The sequence below is a fragment of the Festucalex cinctus genome, chromosome 15 (genome assembly GCF_051991245.1).
Source record: "Festucalex cinctus isolate MCC-2025b chromosome 15, RoL_Fcin_1.0, whole genome shotgun sequence".
Lineage (NCBI taxonomy): Eukaryota > Metazoa > Chordata > Actinopteri > Syngnathiformes > Syngnathidae > Festucalex > Festucalex cinctus.
The window spans coordinates 20,039,634-20,059,632 of NC_135425.1; the positions used below are offsets into that span (position 1 = coordinate 20,039,634).

At 37.7% G+C, this 19,999-nt stretch overlaps 1 protein-coding gene and 2 long non-coding RNA genes across 4 annotated transcripts; 2 read left to right on the plus strand and 1 right to left on the minus strand.

The window, feature by feature from the left end:
- The first annotated feature begins 353 nt into the window (after positions 1-353).
- On the plus strand, positions 354-1,724 carry LOC144002401 (uncharacterized). Its single transcript, XR_013278732.1, has 3 exons — positions 354-768; positions 1,136-1,222; positions 1,304-1,724. It is a non-coding gene; the product is annotated as an uncharacterized LOC144002401 (long non-coding RNA).
- Positions 1,053-3,345, minus strand: LOC144002400 (uncharacterized). The gene is made up of 3 exons (XR_013278731.1): positions 3,084-3,345; positions 2,412-2,642; positions 1,053-2,141 (listed from the first exon to the last, which is right to left on the minus strand). It is a non-coding gene; the product is annotated as an uncharacterized LOC144002400 (long non-coding RNA).
- A 6,061-nt stretch (positions 3,346-9,406) lies between these two features.
- On the plus strand, positions 9,407-19,262 carry tmem38b (transmembrane protein 38B). 2 transcript variants are annotated; one of them, XM_077498078.1, is made up of 6 exons: positions 9,407-9,858; positions 14,765-14,921; positions 16,252-16,436; positions 16,557-16,644; positions 17,570-17,687; positions 18,624-19,262. In XM_077498078.1, exons 1-6 carry the CDS (start codon positions 9,747-9,749, stop codon positions 18,804-18,806), a joined length of 843 nt encoding a protein of 280 aa, XP_077354204.1. In that variant the 5' UTR covers positions 9,407-9,746; the 3' UTR covers positions 18,807-19,262. The 2 variants fall into 2 exon arrangements, with proteins under 2 accessions (XP_077354204.1, XP_077354205.1); XM_077498079.1 differs by having other exon boundaries at positions 9,470-9,492.
- Positions 19,263-19,999: the final 737 nt, after the last annotated feature.

Here is a 19,999-nt window from a genome sequence, read left to right on the forward strand (position 1 = left end):
CAACAACCTTGTGAAAACAGGGATGATGTTCCATAGGTTTTTTGGGTCCCGTGTGTACATTTGTCAAACCTATCACCGTTCACACAGCTCTACAAAAAAATGAGGGGAAAAAAAAATTGGCGTCATAATTCTTCTGCTGTTTTGGTTAGCAACAAAGTTCAAATGAGCACAGCAGTTAACGGGGAAGTCGAGCCCCCCCACTAGTCTGAACACAGCATTCTGATTACCATTGTGTTTGTGGAATACGAAATGAGCAGCAAAAACAGCCCGTTTTTATCCATCTTGAGGCGGCCATTTTGTCACTTGCTGTTGACTGAAAGTGACATCACAGTCGGTTAGGTTACAACCAATAGGTCGCTTGCACATCGTAATGCATCATGGGAGTTTTTCCTTCGGGCGCCATATTGGGTGTCCGCCGGTTCACAAGGTACACTCGCGAGTTACACGGTAGAGCTTATCAACCTGATGTAATTTTCGCAGTATTTTCACGATTTACCGGAAGATCAAAAACAACGATACAGGCAGAAGGTGTCTCTGTGTGGCGGGATTGATCCTAATTACGTCCTGACCAAGGGTGATTTTTTTTTTTTTGACGGAGAAAGCTTGCTGGCCAAATGTGACATCTCTGGACATCTTTCCCTACCTCGTGTTGACAACATGCTCCATAACACGCCAACAAATCCCTGGAGGCTTACAATTATTTTGTAAGCGGGTGGATACAGAGTGTAAACTTTAACATCGCATCAGAAGAAACGGTTGCTGTTGCACGTAAGTAAACCACATGGTGTTGGTAATTCTGCACACAAAAATGTTGATTTGTTCTCAGGCTTCCTGTTATCATTGTGTTTACATGCACAGCTAGGTTTACCTGATGTGGTTTTTCTAATAATTTTATAACAGGCAAATATGGCAGAGCGTATAAGAATAAAAAGTAACTGCACAGCCTCCCCGTGGCTTAATTAAATTTAATGCTACCCTTTCACTAGTTACATGTTACTTAATCAACTTATTCTAAATGGTTAAGATTAACCACTCTCAGAGGACGTATTTTTAGTTTCAGTTTCCAGTACAATAAAACGTGTTCATGGTAACTACTGAGCATACTGACAGCTTTTCTTATGATCTCACGGTTAAGGAGGCTGTCACAACACCCAATTTCTGTCTGGTGCCGGATGGCAACAATTCCCATCACTTGTCACGACAACACCAATAGTATTACCAGGTATGTATGGCTTTACTTTTTGTAGTTTATTATTTAATTCTATGTTTCATATTTTCATTACAATGTTTGTAATATTTTCAGATTCAGGCACAGATGAGTTTAACTGGACGGACTTCTGCGACTTTGTGGTGTGGACAAAGTGTGATTGAGCGAGTCCACCCAGATCGCTCGTTTTGGCCAGCTGGAAAAGCCAGAGTTTTTTTTTCCCAAAATCCCCTCCTTACCTGAACTGCTCGGGAGAGCATTTACTAGATCAGCAGTGGACTTCCAGTGTTCCTGCTCAGCCGCTGTCACCTACCACTTGCTCATGTACTTCAAAGATGCGGAATAAAGTAGTTTTTTGTGCTGCAGCAGATTGTAAAATCAAATGATATCACTTGAAGTGTGCCAATCTAGACTGCCAAAAGGACAGTGGTTTTGTGACAAGTGTGAAACAAGGATTATTGGGAAAACTGTAACACAGTACTGGTACTTGTCTTACATTAAACAAATTTAAAAGAGAGCAACTTTTTCCTCTGTACATAGCATAATGAAAGTCATTGCGTACCCCATCAACATTACATCATACCGTCATCTCAGGATGGTAGGCACCTGTGCTAAAATAAACTACATTAATTAACAGTTCAATTTTTAACCCTGAAATTACTACATCTAATCATTATTCACTTCATTTTTTGTGCTTTTAGAAATAATAGAGATTTATGCCATTACTTTAAGAGGGACCATATTGCACATTGAGTCAAATCCTGTCATTTGTATTATGTATAGCTTTGTAAACAAACCCAACAATAGAATTTGTATAAACGCTGCCTTTATTAGCGCCAAACAAACAGTCGCATGTTGTCCTCCTCCAATGCTTTGATGCTCGCCTTCGTTTCCATCATGTCATTGGCAATCAAGTCGGTGTGGCATGAGATCCCTAAAGAAAAAAATAAAGAAAAAATCAAAAAAAAATACGGTACGAGTAATAGGTTTAATATAGTAAAGTAGTATAGTTTTTTGTCAGTGTAAAAGAAATGTACACATTTTGTTGCATTTTTTAATGTATGAACATTGCTACAGGCAAATACTTATTTCTATAAACACTTCCAAATGTCTCTAAAATATAAGGTGCGTGTACACACACAAACAAACACATACATTCACTCATGCATACAATATATCATGTAATGAATTCTGAGTGGCATACCAGAGTCAATGATGTCAGCAGTACTTGAGGGTACAGGTTACTGGAGCCATCTGGCTGCATAACTGCAACAATCTCTGCCACTTCGAGTCGTCTTTTCTTTGCTTGTCTCTCCTGTGCACGTTCATATCTTGGCACCGACTGGGCTGAGACATAGATGTTGTAACTTGGGACCCAACTTTAATGTTGGAGCCCAGTCGGGATGATTGGACAGAAAAACGGGCGCAGGGCGACCTGTTAAAATAAACAAATATATAAACAAATAAAATATGGAAAGACTGGTAATTTTACCGCAGTAGGGTGGCCGTGAATAAGTTATTTAGCATGATGTGTAGGCTACCGGGGGTCTGTTTTCTTGCATCACCCCCGGGGGTCTGTTTTCTTGCATCAGCCCCTTCTGTCTCTTTTTTTTTCCAAGTTTACATTTTGCCACCAAAAAACATGTTATCGGCATTAAAAGCCCAAGACTAATCAATCCAATTTCAGCAGTAAACACTTTGCACTGGCACTACTTGGGTGAAAATGTTCGATGTTAGCTTTCGGCTAACGTCCGCTAGCCAGCTTGTACTACCGAACTTGCTTGCTCATGAATCCAAAACATAAGCAACTTGCCCATATATGGGCGGTCGAAACGTTATTAATCCTCATGCATTAAATAAAGGTAAACAAGCTTACCGCTCACAAAGTGATCGCTGCACACACGAGCCCAAAGTAACGACTTCCCTCCGGAGTCCGCACTCCTCTGTCTCCAGGCCCTGGTTCCTAATTATTTTCGGAATTCGGAAAAAAGACCGACCATTTTCCCCCTTGGCTTTGTTCGAACAGCCAACGATGCAGCAACAATGTACCATTTTAAACGCAGAAAACAAACGTGATAGATACGTGTTAGACCGAATCGCTACGTAAATGGAGGCCACCCAGCATGGCGACTACGAGAAATCCGAGGCGGAAGTGACGACATGTGCAAGCGACCTATCACAGCTCACCTGTTTTTTGAGTTTGGTCATGTGATGTTCACCAGCTAAGACATGATTGGTTGCTACCTGAGCAACTGTGACGTCATTTTCAGTTGACAGCAAGATGCCCCCTATTATTAATCTGAATGCCCTGTTTAGACTAGAGTGGGCGCATGGAAAATATTAGTGTAAAGAAAATTTCTGTGCTGACTTCCGCTTTAACTATTTTAATATCTGAATCTATAAACTGAGGTCATTACTGTTCCTTCTTTTTTACACCTTACAATAAGACTACACACTTTATCTTCCCCATTAGGCGCTGCAGTTTTGGTCAGCAACAGATCGCAAATGAGCTCGGCAATTGGACATTTAATGTTGCGTACACAACAGTGTATTTCAGGTTCTTCATTTTTTCCCCCTTGTATATGGCAGTAGGGACATGTTTATTGGAGGGAGGTATTTTTTTTCTCAATATATACAGGGATGGGTTTAAAATTTCAAATACAGTATGTACATTTAAATTGCTGAGTATCTTTAACTCATTGACTGCCATTGACGGAAAAAGACGCATTTTTGCTGGGCTGGCAGTGAATGTGTTAAACACAATGTGCCAATATATTTTGTGATTATATTGCAGCCTCCTTTTTTCCTTTTTTTTTTTTTTTTTTTAAGAATTTTTTTTTTTAAATTTTGGTTACATCTCATCTTAAGTCATTGACTGCCATTGACGGAAAAAGACGTCAAATAATGCATTTTTGCTGGGCTGGCAGTGAATGTGTTAATAATGTAGAGGAAGATAATTGACACCATCCGGTAAGATTCCACATTTTGTGACTCTACATGTGCTGCTGTTTTGGTTAGCAACAGACATGCAGACATGAGTCTTTTTAATCGCTCTCATTCAAAATGATAGCAAAAGCCAAAAATGAACCGTTTTCAGTTGGGAGTGGCTTTATTGAAACAGTGTCTATAAACTGAAAATCCTCATGCACAACCACATGGTCCCAAATTAACTGGTGGTGTGTGCGCGAGCGTGCGTGGCCCACTCTCCTCAAACATGCCCCGGCATGTCTCCTCGGAATGCCTGTTATGCATTGTGTCGGGAATTTTTTTCCCACATGCCGATTTATCTGCCCAATATCCCGAAGGTCATTGCCCCCCCGAGCTTATCCTCCCATGCACCACCGCATCAATGTGGGGAAAAAAAAAAAAAAAAACACACTGTGGAATGTCTTCTTAAAGAGACACCCAAATAAACAAGCCTCCTTCTCCACAGGTACTGGAGCAAGTAATGAGCGTTTTGAGTGCACGGGCCCTTGTCTTCCACTGGGAGATAACAGTATGTGTGTGCGTGTGTCTTTCCCCATCAGTGAGTACACACAGTGAGGGGCGCCAATCAGTAGCAATTATGCTCAAAGGCGAAGAGAGTCAAGAGCAGCATTCCTCCTCAGCACGACAAGTGCTCAAGTCAGCCTTGATTAATAGCGACGACCGTCTCCAGCACGACGGCGAAATTTGCCTGCTCTCAAGTGCAAATATGTTTGATTCTGGCACACAAACTTCCCCTTGCATCCCCACTGGCAACGCTTCTTGGCATCTTCTAGTTTTTTTTTTTTTTTTTTGTAGCAAAGTCCGAAGCCAGATAATTAGAGCAAAAGAGCAACACTCAAATAGTAGTTACACTTCTAAAGGCATACGTGACTCATTGAGCCATTTTCTGCAATAGAAAGTAAATATTTTGTCTAGAATGAACTTGATAACTTCATTATTTTTCATGTACAATTAATACTTTCAAAAAAACACTTTGCCGCTTGCTGTCGACTGAAAATGACATCACAGGTGCTCAGAACTGAAGTAACGATCAACAATCAAGGCTGACCTGTTTTCTGGGTTTGGTCATGTTACGTTAGCAAACTGAGTCAAGATTGGTCATGACCTGAACCCTGAGCACACGTAATTTCATTTTCATTCCACAGCAAGTGGCAAAATGTGTTTTTAAAGGAATTAATTGAATGTGAAAAATGATGAAATTAGCCAAATAATTTTACTCAAAATATTAACTTGTTACTACTGATAATGGCTAAATGAGCCGAGTAGTCCTTTAATGACATCTATATTGCTACTTATTTATTATTTATATACATTGGAAAATGGTCACATTAATACATTAAATCCATTTAAATTAAATAGCTTGGACTAAAACAAAATCTTGTGAAAAATAAGATGTGTTCATTTAATTAAAAAAAAATATTGAACATAATAATTCTAGTCATAATTAAATTAATTCCATTAAATTAAAGCAAAACTTTTGAGGCAGTGAGCTATATTTATTTATTTGTTAGTAATGCATGTCTATCATAAAATGTAAAAAGCCATGCGAGAACTAATAACAAAAACATACATGACATGAAAAAAAAACAAAAAAAACAAACATACAAGAGACAGGTCTGGCTTTTGTCATTAAAGCTAAAACTTAGCATTCCATGTTTGCATTTCATTATTTGAAGTCAACTACTGACATATTTACTCATCCTTTTTACAATTGTATGACCGTTAATGTTTTCTAATGTGAGCATTTGACCCACGGGACAGACAATCTCTATTTTGCAACGGGGTAAAGTAAACATTCTTCAGAATACGGGCAAATAATGTGATCAGTGAAAACTGTTGAATAATATGACCGAAAGGAAAAAAAACAAAACACTATTACACGTTGAAATGACAGCTACAGTATGAATTTATGGCCACATTAGAACCTGTTTGGAGTGGCGACCCTGTTTGGGCCCTCTTGCAGGAACAACATGTCCTCTGTGGCTCGTCTTAGTCAGCAAGTCAAGGGTCAACATGTCAAGGCCGATGCTGCTCTCCTCCGCAATGAGCGCAATCAACGTTGCGAGTTTTCTTCTCATATATCCGGCCGTCATAAGCCTTAATGATGGTTTACACAGCACGGTGTGTGTACACTGCGGCAAGATGGCTGATGTATTTCATTACTGGAGGGAAGCCAACGATAAAGATAAAGAATGACATGGAAATCCATTTAGGAACATTAAATGCATCATCAGTGATGATCAGGGCCGTTTGGGTGCCCTAAGCCCCACCCCCTCACCTGTTTTCTGAAGCTGTGCCATCATTGGTTTTTAGCTGAGCCCTGAGCGACTGTGATGTCATGTTCAGTCGACAAGTGGCAAAATGGCCGCCCCCTGAGATGGATAAAAAAAAAAAAAAAACAGGTGGATTTTGCTGCTTAATTTACATTCGTGTTTAACTGACAAAACAATTACCCCACAAATAATTATGTACTATTCTTTTGTAAGCAGTATATTACATAAATAGGAATAAAAAGGAATATAAATGCAAATGTGAGGATTGTCCTGTTACGAAGCTTACATACGAGGTTGCTGCAGCTGCCCCACCTGTTTTCCATAACGTGCATCATTACAAAATCAAGAATCCTCCCTTCTTGTAATTATTCAGTGCAAATTGATGGTTCACGTCGCCAGCATGATATCAAACTCTGGAAAGAGTGCATGTTGTTAGGTTATTATTTGGTTAAGGACGTAACCAGGGCCCAAAATAATGCGGATGGAACACGATAATAACGTGCCGCAGAGCGTGCGGTGGGACAGCACATGCTTGTGTGTGTAGTCCTGGGGATGCCATTTTATTCCGGCCAGACCCGGAGGCGGCCCATGTCCCACATATACTGTATGTCGTGTCCCTGAGGCCGAAAACAACAAGCTGACTCACTGCGCTGACCTTCCATGTGCATTTGATGTGACGCGCCAGTTCAAGATGTGTGTACTAAAATACAATATAATGCTACCTTTTAACATTGATGCGTATTATTATTGTCCTGTAATGTCATGTTTTGCCTGAAGAGGTGATAGTGAGGCCTTAAAGAACCTGGATTTCTGGCGTTATGTAAATTTATGAATATTAACACTGGTTCAAATTGTTGTTGTTGTTGTTGATATATTTAATTTATTTTGTGTTGCATTTTGTATAGTTAATATTTCTTTTCTAAAGTATTTTCTTGTGTTTTATGTTGTATTTTGTATTCTATAGATTAGATTCTATATACTGTATTTGATTTTGTATTGTATTTTCATTTACGCTGTTTGTATTTTAGATTGTTGATTTTGTTTTGTATTCGTTATTTTTCTGTTATTTTCGGGTTTTACATGTATTACTTTATTTTGTATTTTACATCATATATTTATTTGATGCATTTTCAAAATTGTGTTTGTCATCCCATAGTTACATTTATTTTAGTCAGTTTTTTGTTATTATGATACCAATTTGAGTATGTAGCAAAATCTTGCTTTGACAAACATCACTCAATCAATTTTGAGAGCACAACTGAAGGTGTATTTATATATTTATTTATTTATTTATTTTATTATATTTTTTTAATGATAGCAATAAAGCAAGATAGGTTCAATGTCGCCTTTACTGTTGAAACAGATGTAACGTTATGACGGCTTTCATATGACATATTTACAAAGCCACAAAAATACTCTTTGGCATTTTTCGGGACATGTGGTGGTTACGGTTTCTGTCTTGGAAAGAAACTGACAGCAATTTTTAGTCAGAAGACTTTTGACTTCAGCATTTTTAACTAGCGGTTTCATAAGCAGTTTTAGAGTTTAATCAGCAATGCAACTTTAAATGATGCCTCACCAGAAGTTTTAGTCATATGATTTAGACAACTGTTTTAGCCTGAAGCTTTAGCCAGCTGTTTTAACCAGATGCTGATGACAGCAGTTTTTGCCCATAAGGAGGTTTAGCCAGAAACGTCAGTCAGCTCTTTTAAGGCTTCTGTTTTATCCAGCAGCTATCGCCAGCATCACGAGCCAGTAGTTTTTCCTGAGAATTCTCGATCGAATCGTTTATGTATTCCATAAACAAACACTGAATGGACTGCTGATTAACTGATAAAGCTGTAAAGGTGTCAAGTCGCTTGATGGAGAAATGAAGCAGTGGATGGTTGTTTGCTGCCATCTAGTGGCCATTTGGTCACATTACAACTGCCTTCAGGTGCTCTTAGGTTTACAAATGATGTTAGAAATTCATATTTAAAAGAGATCTTGTTGGGTGTCCAACATTTAAAAGGATAAAATTGTATACGCATATTAATGTGTTAATTTATAAATTTCGGTGCATTTTGGCGTTTAAATACAACAATTTAAACATTTTAATGACATACTGGAGCTCGGGCTGTGAAAATATATTTTAAAATATCAAATAAAATGCTTCAGGGTCTTAACTCAGGTTATTGACATTTGACAATTACGAACATCCGGGCATTTCTGATATTTCCGCAATGCAATGCAATGCAATGCAATGCAAATACTTTCAGCGTTTTGTATTGCTTTTGCCTGTGACTACCGTACAAACCAGGCAGCTTGTTATAGGAGTCAACATTTCATCACATTTATGGAATCAAATAATCCTCACAAATCAAATTACAATGATCCAAAGTCCGATGGTTTTCAATGAGCGAAGAAGCTTGCTTTCACTCATTTGACCGCCATTAATGACTTGTGATGTAAACGTATATGCAGAGATTTTGAATGGGGCATCCCCTAGCGCCCCAAGTTTAGTATCGCCTCTGGTACCCCACTTGCATTTGCTTCATCTCATCTGCAACGATTATGAGGATAAAACCCTATTACATAAAAAGTAATAAAGCGATATGGATGGGAAAAAAAGCATGTATTTCTGTTTGTAACCCTAAAAAAAAAACTCAAAATAATTTCCTTCTTATAAAAAGAATAAAATAAATCAGAAAATATTGAGTCAAGTGCTGAGTTTTACCAAATTTTCCACGTTCTCTATGGTTATAAAATGAGAATATAGATTTATTTGTTTGTTTGTTTAATTGCTAAGCTACGTCGGTTTCGTTCTCTTGATATGGCAATCGTTAGTGACGTTCGCGCTACTCCATGTAAACACTGCAGTGAAGTGTACTGCGTGGCGGGGGTCGGCCCTGTGCCACTTCCTGACACCTGATTGGCTCAACCCGCTCCCTCTGAGCCAATCGCAACGCGACTCTAGCTCCTCCTGCAGCATCGCTACTATGGCGGAGAACAGAGCAGGAATTCCGCCTATGTGACCATGACAGCGTCGGTAAACGGCCGCCGCCGAGGGATGAATACAGTGGGTTCACAGGCGACCTGTTGCCCGGTGACGAACGGCGACCTCGATGCTTAAAACTTACTGTTGTCTTAGAGTAACTTTGCCTTTTTGTTTTTGTATTCCCGCCATGGCGGAAGTACATTTGTGTTCAAGCTAAAGGCGCTTGCTCAGATGCTTCGAGTTGGACTGGTGCCTCGTCTTTTTTCTAAAACACATATAAGTTGTCGAACTTTATTGCCAAATGATGGATTCCTTGGACGAGCTGTCGCACGGACTGGCCAACTTGTCCATGTTTCCCTTCTTTGACATGGCGCACTACGTCGTGTCCGTCATGGCTCTGAGGGAGCAGCCAGGTAAGATCAGGTGTGCTTGCCCTTTAACCTCTGACAGTCTCTCAAACGTCCCAAAACAAACAAACAGTCACCCATTGGACCAGTTTGATTAATTTGAGCCTGAAGCATGTTATTCAAATGGTGCCATCAAAGGGAAAAGTACTCTGTGTGGATTTTTCATGCACATTCCAGTCTCCAAAGTCATTAAAATTAAATTACTAGTAGTCATAAATATGATAAATAGTGATACTATGTGATGTTGATCTAAAGATAAACTTTTGAGCACTTTCGAGACTCTTAACTGATTCACTGCCAGTCATTTTAGAACATTTCAGTACCTGATTACGAACAAAAACATTGCACAAATTAGGCCCAGTTGTATGTACTAAAAGTAGCACAAAGCATCTGCAGTCTTCAAATGAAACTAAAAATTGTAGATAGATAGACTTCTGTTTTGGACAAACACGATTTGATTTGGCAAAACTAGATATTTTATTAATTTGTTGAGCACTTAAGTTTGTTTATTTAAAAAAAAAAAAAAGCAAAAACAAAAGTCAGTTATGGAGGATAGTGGCCAAACCCTGCTGCAAATAAATTAAATTACCACTAATTGTCACATCCACCAAAGTGGGGTGAAATTTGTTCGAGCCATCCCCTGAAGGAGCGGTGAGCAGCAGCAGGGGCCACGCTCGGGAAGGAAATAGTGAAATAGTGAAAATCCAGCAATAACTAACGCACCAAAAAAAAGATTTCAATTGTCTGCTGCCACAAAATGGCATGCAGAGCAAAATATTGATTGCTTTGGTCTGAGCACAGAGGAAATAGAGTCCCAAAAAATGTTTGAATGTTTGAATTTGCAAATGTCGAGCTGCAAATATTCCGGTGGTTCACTTTCCATGCAGCAAAGTTTCCTTGGTTTAACATGTACAAATAAAACATGGCTATGAACATGTTTAGCAAGTAAACACTGGCTGCCATAAGACTGTTCTGAAATCCTGATGAATATAAACATACATGTGTTTCCAACTTGAGAACAAGTTAGTCCAGTTATGGACAGTATGTTTTGGATTATTTACTCAAGCATTTAAATCTGCATTTAATTATGACAGACGTAGTTAGGACACAGTTTGTTCTTAAACTTGTTATCGCTATTTTTTTTTTTATCCCAAAAAACAGCAACCAAAAAAAAAAAAGCATCTGTTAGCGACACGTTTTCATTGGACGGCGTCTGAAGGGCAACAGGAAGACATATCGGGAGTGTGTAATTGCGTCAAAATGCAAGCATGTGCCTCCCTGTTGACATTATATCACAGTGATAATGGCGCAGAGAACAGGTGGACGCTCAAATAGCATCCATTGTCGTCAAGGTAGCGTGGGCTATTTTGGAACTTGCCTCACAAAGCATCCCGGCGCCTGCGACCTTTTCACCCCTTGTTCTTGACACGCCGCTACGACCATCTCCGTGCACACGTGACGACGGGTTGTTGTGGGAGAAATGTGTGTGTTGACATAGCAGTGTCATATATTTGCCCTGTCAACACTCAAACTTTTTTTTTTTTATTCCCAAAAAGGAAAGGAATGCCTTTGGACATTCCTCACTTCCTCTTTCTTTCCCGTGTTTAATCCTGCCTCGTTTTCAATGCACATACTCCAAATGTGTCATAGTATTCAACACTATGTGTAAACAAGTCATCCTTATTATTTTAGTTTTCACGACAATTACACGCATAAAATGTGCTGACACGTTGCTGTGCAATTAATCGAAATTCAATTGCAATGTCAATTATTACACTCCATAATTACAAAATCAGTATAATTGTAAAAAAAAAAAAGAAAAAAAAAGATTGCAATACTAATTTTTGAGTTGTTTACATTTATACATTTGCACCTTTAAAAAATAATAATAATACTGTAACTAATTTATTGAATTTTGTTTCATCATAAAGGAACTTGCATAATTATAATGTTTCAAAGAATTTTATTTTTCTTCGCATTTTTTATTTGTTTTTGTTCTGTACCAAAAAATAAATGATCGTCCGACTGCACAGTTGCACATGCTGCACTCCAACTTCAAGTTTTTGCCAACATAAATAAATAAATATATATTTTTATAAATTTGGTTTGGTCCAGAAGGAACTTGCATAATTATAGTGTTTCTATTTTTTTTTAAATTGGTCTTAATATTTTTAAATGTGTAAAAAAAAAAAAATCTTGTTTTGTACCAAAAAATAAATGATCGTTCTACTGCACAGTGCACAAGCTGCACTTCAACTTCAGGTTTTTGCTTACATGAATAAATCAATAAATAAATCCATAAATAAATAAACAAATAAATAATGTTTGGTCCAAAAGGAACTTGTATAATTATACCGTTTCTATTTCTATTCTATTCTATTTTCTTGTTTTGTACCAAAAAATAAATAATTGATTGAATAATCGTGATTTCAATTATTGCCAAAATAAATGTTCCTTTAATCAAGCAGCCCTATTTTTTGTCGATGAAACCAAATGTTTGAAGTGCTTCGTTGGGATGCAAACTGATTTTTTGCACATTGTGCACCAAACCACAACTTTAACAAGGCTTCCATCACATACTGTGTTTTAAAAAAAATTCTTCTTCTTGTTGACCGAACCGGCTCTTCTGGAAACTCCAAAAATTTCTGATGGCCTACCACACCCTTCGTTCCAGTAGATTCTGGGGTGTGTCGGTCGCTCCCCAATGTTGTGTTGTGTGCATCTATTTACATGATCCTATCATAAACTTAAAACAACTCTCAAATAAACACTTCCCTTTAAGTATGTGTGGAGTAAATGAATTAAGTGAATTCCTTGCGCAGGATTGCAGCTGATTCTTCTTTAGGAATGATTACAATTCAGACGCTTGACTAGTCCACAATGTTCTTGCTATTAAATTAGCCCGTTCTTGTCATTTCAATGCTTTTCTGCATGGTAAATGTTCTTTCCAACTCCACTTTTACTTGACATAGATTTTAGATTTGAATATACCAGTAAGTGTGAAAGCGTCCCCCGACCTCCCTGTCTGCTGTTAAGTAAATAAAGGCCCTCTGCCATGATTTAGTTAGCTATCTCTTTTCCTGCCAAAGCGCTCTCACTGGAGTTTACTTTGCAACGACTTTGAGGATTTTGGATTTGAGAGGAAGCAGGCTGCATGTGAAGATTTTCTTCAGGCTAGAAATGGGCAGAGATAAGGCTTCTTCTTTTCTATGCCATGGGACACAAGGGTGTGGTGAAGTCGTTGCAAAGTCCAGATAGGAGAGACCCACCCGAGACTACGTAGTAGATCATGCAATAAAATCACGTTTTAAAACTCAAAGACATCTGAAACGAATGACACAAGGTTTAGTTCTTCCAAATTTATCACCAGTTCTCTGGCGGTCTAATCTGTGGTTTAATCCAGATTACTTGAACGTCTAGCCAAGTGCACCAGCCAGGTGGAGTTGGGACGGAATGGTCCCACAGGTGTCTAGAGCAGGTGTTCGTTAACCTTTTGACCTCGAAGCCCAACTTTTCCAGTCCGAAGTGGCCATTTATTTCACAAATCCACAGTGTGATTGTCACAATAACATTTACCTCATGTACTATATATAAACATGAATTTACACACAGCACAAGATAGATCTTATTGGAACAAAAAAAAAAAAACTATAAGAAGAATTTAAAGTCTCAAGTAAAATAATTGATTGAAAAGTCCACGAAGTGAGGATTGTGCTTTTGCAAGAATTTACTCTTTGTAGAAGGTTTGCTTGTAACTTCTGCAGCCCTTGTGGCCCACATGTGTAAAACTGACAATTTTTCACAGGCCTCAAGGTGGTGCTCACAGCTCAAGGCCCTAAAGTTAAGGATCACAGTTTTAGATATGATACAGATTTGAAAGTGTTGCTACCAGTCTACAAATCACTTTTAGGTTCACAGTACAAGGATTATCTTGAAATAGATTTTTTTTTTCAGGTAACTTTGCTTTTGTTTTATTTATTTAGTTTTCCTTTTTTGTTTATATCAGAGAGAGACCAATATGGTGTTTCAACGCAGATACCAATTATTAGGGCACCGATAACCGATATCTGGAGCTGTTTACTTATTTGCAATAAAAGGGAAAATATTGTTTTTTTGTTTTTGTTTTTTTTTGACAATTGACTTTAAAATAATCAAACAAAAATAGTGGGGAGCTCCCAGGTTCAGCAACATTTCTTAAATAAATACCTCGACAGATAAATAGCTCCCTATAGTTAAATAAAGTTTTCCAAAATTTCAATATAACTGGAGTGGTCAAAGGCAGTACCAAATTAACCCGGTTATAAAATTTACAAAAAAAAAAAAAAAAAAAAAAGCCTGTATGCTTCACCAAATAATGGGTGCAATAATCGATTTATCCCAAGTTTATATTTCTATAAAAACATACTGACCTAAAATTGTATAGTATAAAAGTATTTTTAAATCAGTACATTTTAATCTTAAACAAATTAATTCTATTTCATCGTTTGTTTGTTTGTTTTTAATCTGAGACCGAAAGCCACTTTGTTTTTTCTTTATTATTTTGTTTAGAATTTTTACCTTAAATAAACAAAGGGGGGCAAAATCTGATTTACAGTATGTCAGGTAACTGACCTATATTAATAACTTGGCATTATAATCCTGAGATAATGATGGGATATAGTAAATAAAAAGCTACTGTTGTAATGAATATTATTCAGTGTCACAAGACGTGAGGTTAAATGGCGTGTAAATGGTTTTAAACTGTAAAAAGTGGAGTCTCGTGTTTGAATCAGCAGGCGCCATTGTGTGCCGATTAGCTGGAAGCAACCAGCCGAGCACTTTGACGACTAATCCACTTCACCACACTGTTACTGTATGCTGCATTTGTTGTCTCGTGTCTAGTTAACATGTCCTGTCCGACTCGACCTTACAGGAGCTCTGGAGGTTTCCCGCGCGAGCCCGTTGGCCTGCTGGTTTAGCTCCATGCTGTACTGCTTTGGCGGTGCCGTGCTGTCCGGCATCATGCTGGCCGAACCGCCCGTGGCGCCGCTGTCCAACGGCACCGGCATCCTGCTCGCCTCGCTCCTCTGGTAAACTCGCACAAAACAAACAGGTCACAAATACAGATCAAATATGAATAAACCTTTCATAAATCGGAAAAGTAAGGAAAATCTGCCTGAGAGCCATTTCAAATAATCAACAGTGATCGTGTTGTCTGCTTTTACACGTATTTATAATTGTCTAATTTCTTGTGAAGGAATCATGCATGACTTGTTAACGCTTACTAAAACTTCCTGCAGCTGTTTTCATGGAGTGGCTTCCATCTTCAAACTTTGAAGACTTTGTCTCTCTCTGCTGGTACAACACGGAATTGCAATTAGGAAAACATTTAAAGCGATACTTGACTCATTGAGCCATTTTCAGCAGTAAAGAGTTAATATTTTGTCCAGAATTAATTTGATAACTTTCATGAATGAGTTTGGTCAAGGGGGCAGGTAATTAAGTTCCCCACATTTGCTTTGCTATGTATGTATTAATAATTCTTATTTTCCCCACTTGTTTGTCACACTTCATATCATGTTTTTTTTTTTTATTTAAGATATACTGTATGAAAAATAAAGAAAAAAAAATAACTACGGTTTTAAAATTGATCAGAATTTTTATCTGAAAAACCCAGGAAGAGAATTTTTAAAAATTGTTTTTTTTTCTCTCCATATTTCTAAATAAATAAATTCAAAGGCTATTCATATTTGTGGATGACAGACCATTCAGAAATCCAATTATTTGTATATAAATATAAATATATTATAATTTTATTGTTTATCCAAAGTCCAAACAATGAAAATGACACTTAATATAGCATCTTTAAATGTATATATTTTTTTTAAATATATTTTTGTGTGTTTTTAAGAAAATCCCACAATTAGGGATATAGCCAAAGGTAATTGATTGAAAACTGATTGATTGCTGGCATCAAGATTACTCAACATTTAAATGTAAATATTTGTATTTTAATCAAAGCTCTTAAACCTCAATGTTTAAAAAAAATGTTATTTACTAATGGTTTATTCATTAAAATCACAAAATATGTGTAAATAAACATCTCAGTATGGGTATGCTACAATAATAAACATGGTTAAGCACATCCATATCGATTTATTATAATTATGTTGATAACACATGGGGAAATAATCACAGTAAAGTATAAAACAACACAATATGTTCGTAAAACATACACAGATTTAAAAGAAACCACAGCATATTTGATAACCCCCCAAAAAATGAGAACAGGTGTAAACTAGTCAAAATAGTTCCCTGATGACGACTGAAAATTCACATTTAAGAATAAACATCGCCCTCATGTGGATAAAGTCGCTACTACCACCACTGGCTGACGAGTTTGCTTTTGGGTCCCCGCAGGTACCTGGTGTTCTACTGCCCCCTGGATCTGGTGTACGGCTGTGCGGCGCGGCCCCCTTTGCGCTTCGTTCTGTCAGGAATGAAAGAAGTGACGCGCACGTGGAAGGTGCTGGGCGGCGTGACACAGGCGCACAGCAAGTACAAGGACGGACTGCTTGTCATGATCGCCATCGGCTGGGCCAGAGGTACGCAACAAACTCGTAACCATCTATCGTGATTAATCACTGTGAAGTGTCGTGAAACATTTTGTAATAACGAGGGATATCGGATCACATTTAACCGGGCCTGACTTTTGTGCCCGCTAGGAGCTGGAGGAGGTCTGATTAGTAACTTTGAGCAGCTTGTCCGCGGCGTGTGGAAACCAGAAACCAACGAGCTTCTCAAAATGTCCTAGTGAGTCTATTGGAAAAAAAAATTTCACTTTTTGTGTAGCGCAAAGTTAAACACGTGTTGGTTCATATTAGGATGCAAATTTTGCTGAATTTCTCATTATGGCACACTTGGGAAAATTTACCATTAAAGTGGATGCCTGCATGCTTGTGCTTCAGCACCCGCAGATTCTCAGATTTTCAGCATTTTAAAAGATTTGATTTTGAGGTTTTTTTTTTTTTTGTAGAATTAAAAAAATAATAATAATAAATAATCACCCTAGTGCATTTCATTGGGTTTTATTTTCAGATCTTCGCTATTCATTGGCCAGGCCTGTATTACATGGAAGATTTATTTATTTATTTTGATCTGATTTCAGCTTCACTTTTATTTCAATGAATTAGTTTTGTAATTATTTGTTTAAAATATAAGCATTATTTAAAATATTTTCCTTGTATTTTTTTCTTTTTTCTGAATTCTTCCTAGCTTTTTTTTTGTTTTTTGTTTTTTTAATATTCTTTATATCACGTTTTAAATATGATCATTTTATTTAAATTATTTATAACAGATTTTTATGGTTTAACCATTAGCCAGTTAGTCGATTTTACTTTGTTTACAATTGAATTTTGCTTGTTATATTTTTTAATGTTATTTAAAGAAAACTGCATTATTTTTTTCTATTTAATCTATTGCTGTTTACATTTGTCATTATTTCCAAATATTTTTATTTTAATAAAATGAGAGAAGCGTTGAATGTTCTGAACTGCTATTTCCATATTATGCAAAAATAATGCAGCCCTCTTGAGTTGTAACAGTGTGGAAGTTGCGGTACGAACATGAACTGCTCAAAGCATTTTTTGCATTCTGTTTTGCCATGATTGCTTTAAGACGTGATTAATCAAAAATCAACCAAATTCTTAAAGATCAATTATTATTGTGTGTGTTGAAGTCCAACCAAGGTGACCCTAATTGGGGCGGTGCTGTTCGCTCTGCAGCAGACTGACTACCTGCCTCTCCACACGCACCACCTGATGCTCATCTACACCACATTCACTGTGGTCAACAAGGTCAGTCACAACTAAAGATAACCTGGGAACAGGACATTTAACTTATTTGTTTGTTTATTTTTCATAGTTTTGCTTTTAAGTTGACACATTTGTTCTGTTTTTGATCCCACCAAAAAAGAGAGTACCGAATGGCAATGCAGGTTAAAAGAGGAAAATTATGATAATCACATAACTGGAAAATGGAACTTGTAGCAAAGGTGTTTTTGCATTTTCTTTGGTTGATTAAATAGAAATCCAAAAGAAAAATTCCTACAAATTTCAGGCTGCACCAAAAATGGCCCACGGGTCGTAGGTTGGCAACCCATACTACTTGGGGACAAAAGTATTGGAACACCAAACTGCAGCGGTCGTCTCACCTTCAACGTTTGCAACCTTATTCGCCTCGGCTGGCGCCGTTAGCTTGCTGTTACCCTCAGGGCGGCGGCTTTTGCATCATTTTTCATAGCCTTGCGTCATCCGACCCTTGCCTGGCAAACCCGACAGCGTCTCTCACCTCTGATCCGTCACAAATTCACAACGAAGCGTTTCGTCAGATTCAATCTCCTGCCCTTCCCGCTGTTTATTTACTTTTTCGCTTCATATTAAGACGTTGTCTCACTTTTCACTAACGAGAAGCAAATGCGACATGTTGAGGATTCTTTTGGTTGACAGCAGAATTCATGGTTCTTCCAGGCCCCAAAAAGCAACAAAACAGTAAACACTTTTACACTTATCCTAATGGGACACATATAGTCCAATTAGTTTATTTTTTGTCTCGTCAGACCACAAAATATTTCCGAAAAGTCTTGGAGAACATCAAGATGTCTTCTGGGAAAATTGAGACAAACCTTAATTTTCTTTTTTCGTTTTAGAACTAGCCATTAACGAGACGTATTCACTATCCACTTCGATGACTTTATGTTGCCACGTTTGTTTATGTTTTTATGCATCTTCCAGACGAGGATGATGCTGACGGGCTCGGCGGCGTCACCCTTCGCCCCCATCGAGTCGGTGCTCCACAAGACGCTCTTCGCCGGCTTCTCCCCGTACGCCGCCCTCACGGCCACAGAGCCATGCGAGCCTCCCGCCAACGGGACGAGCCTCCAGACCAAAGACGAGTCGGCGAAGAAGAGCGACTGACGTCGCCTTCGCCGTTGAGCCTTCATGACATGTTGGTGAACATGGTTGCCTTGGTGACATGTGTCTTAAGCTGATTCCAATCAAGCCAGCACCTTATTTTGGAGTTCAAGTACTGTGATTGTTTCAGCCCATTGCACGCTTGCAACATTTGTCTTAATTTGAAATATATATTTATTCTATTCAGAAATGAAAGCTTTATCTCTCGGTTGTGGGATCAATACTGAGCACCTGAATGGCTTTTTTTGGTGTGTAAAATATTCTGCTGTTTCTTGCAAATGCAATTTTTTTTTCTATAATGTAAGCAGGTATGATCTTTTTTTTAATTCTATGATTATTATATTCTATGTTGTATTTAATTTATTTTAAAAAAAAATCACTGCACTTTTGACAATGGAAAGCTATTGATGAATGAATTGTAAGTGAACACCTGAAATTAAAATAAAATTTCAATTGAAACATTTGACTGATTGATTGCTGGCATCAAGATTACGCAACATTTAAATGTAAATATTTGTATTTTAATCAAAGCTCTTAAACCTCAATGTTTTAAAAAAATGTTATTTACTAATGGTTTATTCATTAAAATCACAAAATATGTGTAAATAAACATCTCAGTATGGGTATGCTACAATAATAAACATGGTTAAGCACATCCATATCGATTTATTATAATTATGTTGATAACACATGGGGAAATAATCACAGTAAAGTATAAAACAACACAATATGGAAATGTATATTCAAGTGTATCATTAGCTTGTACCTGATTGTGTGTAGGGACTCGAGTGCATACAGTATTACGCAACTCAACTATTGACTGAAACATTATAATCATGCAACATGGGGACCTCATGAAGAAGGAAAAAAAAAAAAAGCTTCTGGAGCGCATACAGCATGATAGTGCTCACATATGAACTCCACTATAGTATAAAGCGTTGCATCAGTGTAACATCAGCACCTTCTGCGGTGGGATCCCTGCAGTGAATCCAAATGAAGAAAAGAAGAAGACAAGCAAAGATGATGAAACGCTAGAAATGATGCACCTGCCTTACTTTTCAAACTACGCGTGTCTTTGTGGGTTCTTTTCATTGTGTGTGATAACTTGACATAGAACATGACAGGAAGTCTACCATTTTAGTTTGCACCCGTCCAAGATGGACGGCTGGCTTTATCTGATGGGCAACGCTAAATTG